General features: G+C 38.1%; 1 protein-coding gene across 1 annotated transcript; it reads left to right on the top strand.

Moving 5' to 3' along the window:
- Positions 1-264: 264 nt before the first annotated feature.
- On the top strand, positions 265-8,647 carry LOC115443994 (baculoviral IAP repeat-containing protein 3). The gene is made up of 12 exons (XM_037447197.1): positions 265-279; positions 447-592; positions 815-830; positions 999-1,144; positions 2,356-2,502; positions 5,562-5,748; positions 6,030-6,101; positions 6,345-6,447; positions 6,747-6,894; positions 7,395-7,677; positions 7,970-8,114; positions 8,519-8,647. Exons 1-11 carry the CDS (start codon positions 265-267, stop codon positions 8,090-8,092), a joined length of 1,386 nt encoding a protein of 461 aa, XP_037303094.1. The 3' UTR covers positions 8,093-8,114; positions 8,519-8,647.
- The last annotated feature ends 797 nt before the right edge of the window (positions 8,648-9,444 follow it).

Genomic DNA, 9,444 nt, shown 5'->3' with positions numbered 1-9,444 from the left:
AGCGAACGATAAATTCACAAAGAATACACACATGATTTTTAGAAAAGTCAGAGGTGTGTGCCTTTGGGATTTGAACCTGCGGACATTCGTCTCGGCAGTCCGTTCCACACAACTAGGCTATCGCCGCTTTTACCTACCGCCGGTAACTATAGAATTACCATGAAAATATTTTTTGGTAATTATCAATGTTAGATGAAGTTATTTAAAATACTATATTGAACATAAAATTTTAGTTTTGTTTATCTTATATGTGTCGTCTTTAGGATGAGTCAGTATCACGTGAGTCTCTGGTGAATGCTGGCTTTTACCACGCGGGCAACGGCCGTCTCCGATGCGCTTGGTGCGGTGGTGAATTGGCTCCTTCAGGTGCTTTGGATCCCTGGGGCCTCCTCTTGAAGTTCACAGAATGTAAGTTGAAACTGTTATTTTATATGTGTCGTCTTTAGGATGAATCAGTATCACGTGAGTCTCTGGTGAATGCTGGCTTTTACCACGCGGGCAACGGCCGTCTCCGATGCGCTTGGTGCGGTGGTGAATTGGCTCCCTTCAGGTGCTTTGGATCCCTGGGGCCTCCTCTTGAAGTTCACAGAATGTAAGTTGAAACTGTTATTTTATATGTGTCGTCTTTAGGATGAGTCAGTATCACGTGAGTCTCTGGTGAATGCTGGCTTTTACCACGCGGGCAACGGCCGTCTCCGATGCGCTTGGTGCGGTGGTGAATTGGCTCCCTTCAGGTGCTTTGGATCCCTGGGGCCTCCTCTTGAAGTTCACAGAATGTAAGTTGAAAAGGTTATTTTATATGTGTCGTCTTTAGGATGAGTCAGTATCACGTGAGTCTCTGGTGAATGCTGGCTTTTACCACGCGGGCAACGGCCGTCTCCGATGCGCTTGGTGCGGTGGTGAATTGGCTCCCTTCAGGTGCTTTGGATCCCTGGGGCCTCCTCTTGAAGTTCACAGAATGTAAGTTGAAACTGTTATTTTATATGTGTCGTCTTTAGGATGAATCAGTATCACGTGAGTCTCTGGTGAATGCTGGCTTTTACCACGCGGGCAACGGCCGTCTCCGATGCGCTTGGTGCGGTGGTGAATTGGCTCCCTTCAGGTGCTTTGGATCCCTGGGGCCTCCTCTTGAAGTTCACAGAATGTAAGTTGAAACTGTTATTTTATATGTGTCGTCTTTAGGATGAGTCAGTATCACGTGAGTCTCTGGTGAACGCTGGCTTTACCACGCGGGCAACGGCCGTCTCCGATGCGCTTGGTGCGGTGGTGAATTGGCTCCCTTCAGGTGCTTTGGATCCCTGGGACCTCCTCTTGAAGTTCACAGAATGTAAGTTGAAACTGTTATTTTATGGATTTGACCAACTAACTGCGATAATGCTGCAAATCCTTCCCTAAAAAAATATGCCACTTTTCTGGAATAATAATAGTAATATAAATATTATGTTAATTATTGGCTTAGTTTTCTCTGTATGCCATATTTCTTCTAAATCCATTCATTTTAGGGTTCCGTACCTCAAAAGGAAAAAACGGAACCTTTATAGGATCACTTTGTTGTCCGTCCGTCCGTCCTTCCGTCTGTCAAGACCCTTTTTCTCAGGAACGCGTGAAGGCATTAAGCTGACATTTATATCAAATACTCAGGTCTATTGTCCCTAGGAGCTGTGAAAAAATCAAACTTCTAAGCCAACGCAATCATAAGATAGGGAATATCATAAGATATTCGCCGCCGCATCGCCGCAAACTTTCCAAACTCGCAAGGGAATCAAAACCTGCAAGGTACTTCCCATGAACTCAGAATCTTGAAATTTGGTACGAAGCAACGTTTTATAGTAACTATGACTCGATTGTCTTTTACTTATATACCTACAAGTATGTAAGGAACCCTCGGTGCGCGAGTCCGACTCGCACTTGGCCGGTTTTTTATAAACTTTCGCATTTTGCATAGTCAGCAATAAGCAGGAATTACGATGTAAATGAGATAACAAAAGGTGTACATGAATATTGCATGCATTTGATAAAATTAATCGTTAGTGAAGGAAATGGAATTTACAATGGGATTATTCAAACAAACTGACATAGATACAATGTAGTTTCAACAATGTTTTATTATGTAGATAACGTTATGCATTTTCTGCTCCAAGTTTATGTTAGTACGAGTGAAATACTCTTATCTCTGGTGTCACTGTTACGATTCTGAAATTCTTTCAACAATAGGAAAACTACCTTATCCCTAAATATTATAGACTACTTTTTTACCGGGAAGGGCCTTTTCACCGAAGCCACGCTCAGAAGCTAACTTTACCATATTACTAAGTAATAATTAAGAGATTTCAAGATAAGATGAATAATTTTCAGGTACTTTCCCCTTTGCGAGCACGCGGCGTCGTTGGAAGCCGCGCAGAACAACACGAATATGTCTCCGCCGTCGTCGCCGACACCAGACCCGCCACGAAGCCAACCTGTCCCGGAAAGCAACGAGGACCAACCCAATCAGTCTCAGACGTAAGATGACAGTTGTTACTTTATAATTATTTTTTTTTTATATGAGCAAGACAATGTAATCCTACTCTCTCTGTTAAGTACTATGACTAAGGATCGGCAATATCCTAAGCAGTTAGCATACGCCTACTATGGTAATGCTAATTTTAATACAAACAAAATGTTACAAACTACAACTACTTCCGGTCCTTGGGCAACAAAGCGTTGTGTGTAGAGGTCATTTAGGCGGAAATTAAGTTTTGTTCTGTTACGCTATGTCAGTTTACTCCGACTGTAGGTAAAGAATACAACTTTACGTGAATTTCTCAAGTTTTTGGGTATAAAAATTTGTGCTTACGTCTAAATTGAGAAAACGTATAAAAATTTGAATATTTTTTAAATATGTTGGCGTATACTATTGAGAGGTAAATACCTAATATAATTTAATGTTTATATTTTATCATAATAAAAATTTTGCACTGTTTGAAATCAATGTGAAGAGTTGTCGCCAAACTTCTAGTTCGCTCTGAAGTTAGCGTCAGTTGTAACTACGCATTTACGTTCACTGTCATATCATGTGCATGACACATGCAAGCGTACGGTCGTTAAAACTTCAGAATGTTCTAATTTCGCAATCGCTATATAGGTACCTAATAGTAAATATTATTAAGCTATAAACTAATTATAATTAAGATTGACGTTATCATTACCAGAGATATTTCATCTTTTACTTTAATTTAATAAATACAGTCACATATCCCCGGTTGTGTGAGGGTCCCACGTTATAAGGGGCAAGACTACTGCTATTTATCGTACAATTCCGGATTCCGTGTTAATATTGAGCAGAAAAATTCAATATTACTTTACCGACCCGGTATCGAATTCAAGACCTCTGCATTGGTAGGTATTGCATTAAACTGCGCCGCAGAGTCTGTCGTTAATAATCTACACTATACTATTATATAAAAATAAATAATTTGTTTATTTTAACGCGATATTTTCAGAAATTATAAGGTTGAACTGAAATTATAAACAAAAGTCCCCGCTGCATCGGTCTGCCCGAACGTGTTAAACTCAAAACTAACCAACGTATTAGGATAAAATTTGGTATGGAGACAGTTTGAGACCCTGGGAAGAACATAGGCTCCCGGGAAAATATATAGCGTGACTTTTATAACGGAAAACTTTAGCCTGAAAAACTTTTATAACGCGGGCGGAGCCGCGGGCAAAAGCTAGTTATAATATAAAACTTATGTAAACATAAACCCTCTTATTCATAGATGTTTTTATCTAAGGACGGAGCAAAGCTGTGATAACAAGTCTGTTTCTTAGTGCTGACGGCATGGCAGCCTTCGCAGTGTGTAGACATGGGGCCGTTGTGATTGGGTAATGTACAGATACAAATTGAATCTAATTGGTTGTCAGATAAACAAAGTGAACAAACAGCAATCTGTCAGATAAACAAAGCTCAGAAACAGACATGTTATCACATCAATGCTCCATCATCAGATAAATAACGTTTATGAATAAGGGGGATAACCTTTAACAACATTGTGTAAAATTATATATTGGCTAAAGTATGTAAGAAAGTAAAAGGCGGCGATAGCCTAGTTGGTTGTGAAACGGAATGTCGAGACGAATGTCCGCAGGTTCAAATCTGAAGAGCACACACCTCTGATTTTTCTGAAAATTATGTGCGTATTCTTTGTGAATTATCGCTTGCTTTAACGGTGAAGGAAAACATCGTGAGGAAACCTACATACCTGAGAAGTTCTCTATAGGAATTTCGAGGGTGTGTGAAGTCTACCAATCCGCACTAGGCCAGCGTGGTGGACTAAGCCCTAATCCCTCTTAGTAGTAGAGGAGGATGCTCGTGCTCAGCAGTGGGCGAGTATTTAATACAGGGCTAATATTATTATATATGTAAGGAACAGCAATAGAATAGGGGACCGGCCTATGCTTGATTTTGTACATTATTCTATATGTAATGGTTAATAATACGAAAAAGAAGCACTGCTGCGAAAACTGCATAAAAATTGGTTAAAAAATGAGCGAGCAATTCATATTTAAAATATTGTAATGTACAGAAGTGGGCGCGATGTGGGGATATCGCTTCATCTCTTTCTTTAGCCCGCGTCGGAATTCCCGATGACGTCACGTCTGGGTATTTCGTCTCGTTTCTGTTTCTTGTAAATTACCCTTTCCACCGAAATTCAAAGACTTATAGCTTGTTGATTTTTTACCGGATTTTAATAATTCTTTCTGTGTTATAATTTATATTATGTAAATATTTGATAATAGTAAAGAACAAAAAGACGTTTTACAAATAGACGCGTCATACACTAACAAAATGGTACATAAAAACGGCGCACTATTTGCTATATTCACGTACCTGTACATATAATTACAAATTGCCTCGAAGAAGGAATAAAAAGATGCAGCCCACATTCGTTAGAAAGGATATATATATATATATATATATATATATATATATATATATATATATATATATATATATATATATATATATATATATATACATCAACAGTTACGTAACAACGTTAGTGCCGCACGCTCATTGGCTGCTAAGTCGGGCAATTACCTTACTTTCGTCTTGCCAGTATTGAGCTCGGACAACATATCTATGCAATAAAAACATCTTAGGCTGCCATACTGTTTGTCAATAAAACGACCGCGTCAGCTTCAGACCACAGACAAGAAAAAAAAGTTTTATTTCCATAGACATAAAATTCCACAGATACTACACAATATTCATACAGCCATAGACAGAGACGTTGTTAATATCGGGTCACAAGTTATACCATCAATAAACTATTTATTTTAATTTGATATATGTTTCAATTGTGTTTTTTATTAATGTTCTCGAATCTCAACCGTCACAATTAATTAATAAAGTTGCATTTATTTTTGTTTTAATCTTACTAGAAGGCTTCAGAAAAGATAAAGAAAAAGGACGATTTTATCTTATTGTCTGCCAGTTTTTTCTAATATTGCATAGTAACAGCCTGTCATGTAGTAAATGATCTGACAGTGTCAAAGCCTTGCGATTAAAATGTAATGTAAATTAATGACGATGTTCGTATAAAGGTGCGGTGTTTCTACTGCGACGGCGGGCTGGGTAAATGGGAGGCGGGCGACACGCCGTGGTCGGAGCACGCGTACTGGTTCCCGCACTGCGGGTACGTGTTGCTCGTCAAAGGGCAGGAGTTCATCGACAACTGCCGGAATCGAACCTCGGTACAACGAACTGTGAGTCATTTTGTTATTTGAGATATAGTCTCTAGAAAGTATTACAATGCTTTATGCATAATTAATATATACTGTATAATCTCTACTAACTTTAGTTGAGAATTACTGAGATTAAATTATGTCGTCTGATTACATTACATCTTTAGTGTTGATATAATAAATAAGTCTATTTCCAACCGAACAAAATGTTACGGCATACAAGTCTCCAAATAGAATTATCAATTATATGATGAATTAAAAAAAATTAACAAGTATACCTTATACCATTGTATCTATTTCAGTTTTCTGCAGAAAGTGGACTTACTTCAAGACGACGAAATCCTGGTGTCAATTTTCCAGTTACTGAAAGTCAGGTGTGTGTCTGTGTCGCTTTGAAAAAGAAATCAATAATATAGACTATAATGGACACAAGTACATTTTAAAACAATAACTAAAACAAAGGTCTTTTATAACTCTGTTAAAATTAAATATTATATAAATGATCTTATACTTTTAGACAAATTACAAATTTATATATTTCTAACTGTATTTACGTGATGATACATAATTCTAAATGAAAGTTGTGTTCCATATTGACGTATAGTTATTCATTCTAGGTGGAGGAATGTATGGAGAGTCCAATAGCGTTGGCTGCACTAGGCGCGGGACTCGACGCCGCTCGGGTGCGGCGGGCTTTAGCAAGGCGATTACGAGTTTCAGGTCCGTATTATATTCTATTTACTATGAAGAACGATCAGAGATCGATTTTCGGAGAACGAATTCGGATGTTTTGTAATTTGTGTATAATACTTATTTTACTTTATAAAAAAAAAACTATAATGCCACAGCGAGAATTGTCTTGTTGGTAATAGGCGTTAGACCTAGCCGGTGAAAGAATCATTATTAATTTTTCTATAACATACATATCATCACGCCTTTTTTTAGACGTAGACAGCGTTACCTACCCAACAGCACAATTTTAATAATTTTGTGTACTTATAACATTATCACATTTCTAGGGCTTCCGTTCCATTCGTCGGAGGCGTTGATTGACGCGGTGCTAGACGAACAATTGAACGAAGAGGCGTGGAATTGCATCCCGCAGAGTCAGAGACTCGCGCGAGACATACTCGCCGAGACACTGCGGGAGTTCGCGCCACGGTCTGGGTAAATTTGCAAATCAATCATTCAACATAGGGTAAGGATAGGTAGCTTAGTCAGTCAGAAAAAGAATGCTCTAAAATTATTCAGTCTCAAGTAACTGAATATGGTACGACGGATTGTCGGCTGCCCACCTAGAGAAAAGGGGGTAGTGTTTCGTCCCATGATGCGATAGGGTGCAAGCCTATCGCCATATCGGGCACAAATTCTAGACTCCAGCCTGATACTAAGTAGACAATCCTAACAGTTATTACATTTCCCGACCTGGTGATCGAAACCGAGACTTCAGCACTGCAGTGGTACCGTAATACAATTACGCCACGGGGCAGTCCTTATACTTCTTGTCTAATAAATGTATTATAATATCACTAATATGTTAGAATACGTTCAATCAAATAATTTTGTTTCATTAAATTAAACCGTCTTTCGGATTTTATCGCAGTTTTGTCACGCAGTTAACATTCGGTTAAACATAAGAAAACATTAATATTGTTTCATTATTCCAGTATAATTGCCAACCAATGGAGCGACAGGCCGGATAGTGCGAGATCTCAATCCGACACGACATCGAGATCCCTATCCCCCGTTGAAAGCGAACCAACGAGGGCACAGAATGAGAACGATAGTGCACCTAATGTGCTTAATGTACTACCACCAAATGAAACCAAACCAGTGTCAAGTGAAGATGTAGAAAGTTCACCCAAAAAGGAACCTAAACAATTGACTTTGGAGGAAGAAAATCGACAGTTGAAAGAAGCCCGCCTGTGCAAAGTGTGCATGGATAGTGAAGTAAGTATGGTCTCTTAAACATGTTTGTTGATTTTATTTATGCAAAATTCAAGGTGTTGCTTGCTGTTTCGCCCGTATAATAGCCTGTAATCTATAAATACCGATACGACGCCAACCTATTTATTAAAAAACTGATAAAACACCCCCATCATTTTGGGGGGGTGCAAATTATCAAAAGATCAAAAGGTAGTTTATGTGTTAATCCAGGACGGTCTATCTGTGTGCAAACCCGTTCCCCTGTTTTAGCGTTTATGTTTGAGTAGCATGTGTTCAAGTGTGTGTGGGTGCGCAGGTGAGCGTGGTGTTCCTGCCGTGCGGACACCTGGTGTCGTGCGGGTCGTGCGGCGCGGCGCTGGCGGCGTGCCCGCTGTGCCGCGCGCCCGTGCGCGCCCTCGTGCGCGCCTACCTCGCCTGACCGCGCCGCGCCGCCACACACGGTGAGCTTGTGCCACAACCTACACTAACGACCACTTTCAACAAACCTTTTACATCAATCACTTACTTGCATTGCTAACCTTTTATTATATAATATAATTTGTAACGGTCCTCTTTCCAAATTCTATCTCTCCTTTTATTTAACGTCCCTCAATTTCGCTAATAATTTAAAAGATAATATAGCTCACTTGATGCCTCTCGTTTTCGAATCGATAATATTACACTAATCGAGCTGACCATTTTATACTAAAACCATCTAAATGCCATACAGTTACTCACTAAAATAAATTTATTAGTATGTACCACCTTTTGATATAATATAACATCATACTATACATACGCCGTATTTTATTAACGTATCGCGTTTTAGTTAGTAAATAATGTTTACAATTATGTTGTTTCGCAGGATAATGAAACACAACATTCAACTTACTATGGTTTTACATTTGACAATGACGATCATCATGTTTCCAGATGCTGCGTGATTGTGATTGTAAGTCTATTGACTTGAATTTATCCAGTAAGGATTAAAAAATGAAAAATATTGTTAGCTATAAAAGGCCTATAAAAATTATTGTGATAAGAGGAAAAATAACTTATGGTCAATATTTTATTTACCGGCTCGCCCTTTTAGTGTGATAACTTCCAAATCTGGTAAATGAATAATGAGTTAAAATTATGAATGCGTTAACTCGACTTAATTGTTTCTGTATTTTTATTGTATAGCGACGTTTCTTTAAAACACTATCAAACTACGAAAAACGTTTGGAAGACATTCTGGCTTTTAGGATTTATTTTTTTATTTTATTATTTTTGTATTCTCATTTCCGGTTTTTGATTTGAATATGTACTCGTCTACCCATACGTAAATTTATGATTATACTGAAATATATTATTTTTACAATGGTTACGTATCATATTATAAATAATGTCCTATATTTGGAAATGTTTGTTTTATAACCTCAGAGGATATTTTTTTCAGGTCAGCAAGCTTTATTCCGTCTTCGGGGGCGTATCCGTCTCTTTATTTACGCGCGTTCTAATCGAAAGACAGTTTTGGTATATATGTAAAAGGCGAAAAAGACGGATACGTCCTCCTAGACTAAATTGTGCGCATTGACCTTATTAAAAAACTACATTGAAACAATGGAATATTATATTTCGTAGCTATTACGAGTAATCATTGCATTTATTTATGAAATAACAACTGAATTTTACATATAATAACAACAATTTTTTTGAAAAGAATATATCACTACGTATCACTTGGAAAAGTTTATGGTCACTAATCTATGAATATTAAATTATAAATAGTGTATTTTGTCTAACATT

Source organism: Manduca sexta, unplaced genomic scaffold (genome assembly GCF_014839805.1).
Source record: "Manduca sexta isolate Smith_Timp_Sample1 unplaced genomic scaffold, JHU_Msex_v1.0 HiC_scaffold_67, whole genome shotgun sequence".
In the NCBI taxonomy this organism is placed as follows: domain Eukaryota; kingdom Metazoa; phylum Arthropoda; class Insecta; order Lepidoptera; family Sphingidae; genus Manduca; species Manduca sexta.
This window is presented reverse-complemented; position numbering and strand designations above follow the sequence as displayed.

Coding starts and splice junctions, on each gene's coding strand:
- LOC115443994 (XM_037447197.1), top strand. Junction 1,145..2,355: donor CCTCTTGAAGTTCACAGAAT/GTAAGTTGAAAC, acceptor AATAATTTTCAG/GTACTTTCCCCTTTGCGAGC. Junction 6,102..6,344: donor TTCCAGTTACTGAAAGTCAG/GTGTGTGTCTGT, acceptor TATTCATTCTAG/GTGGAGGAATGTATGGAGAG.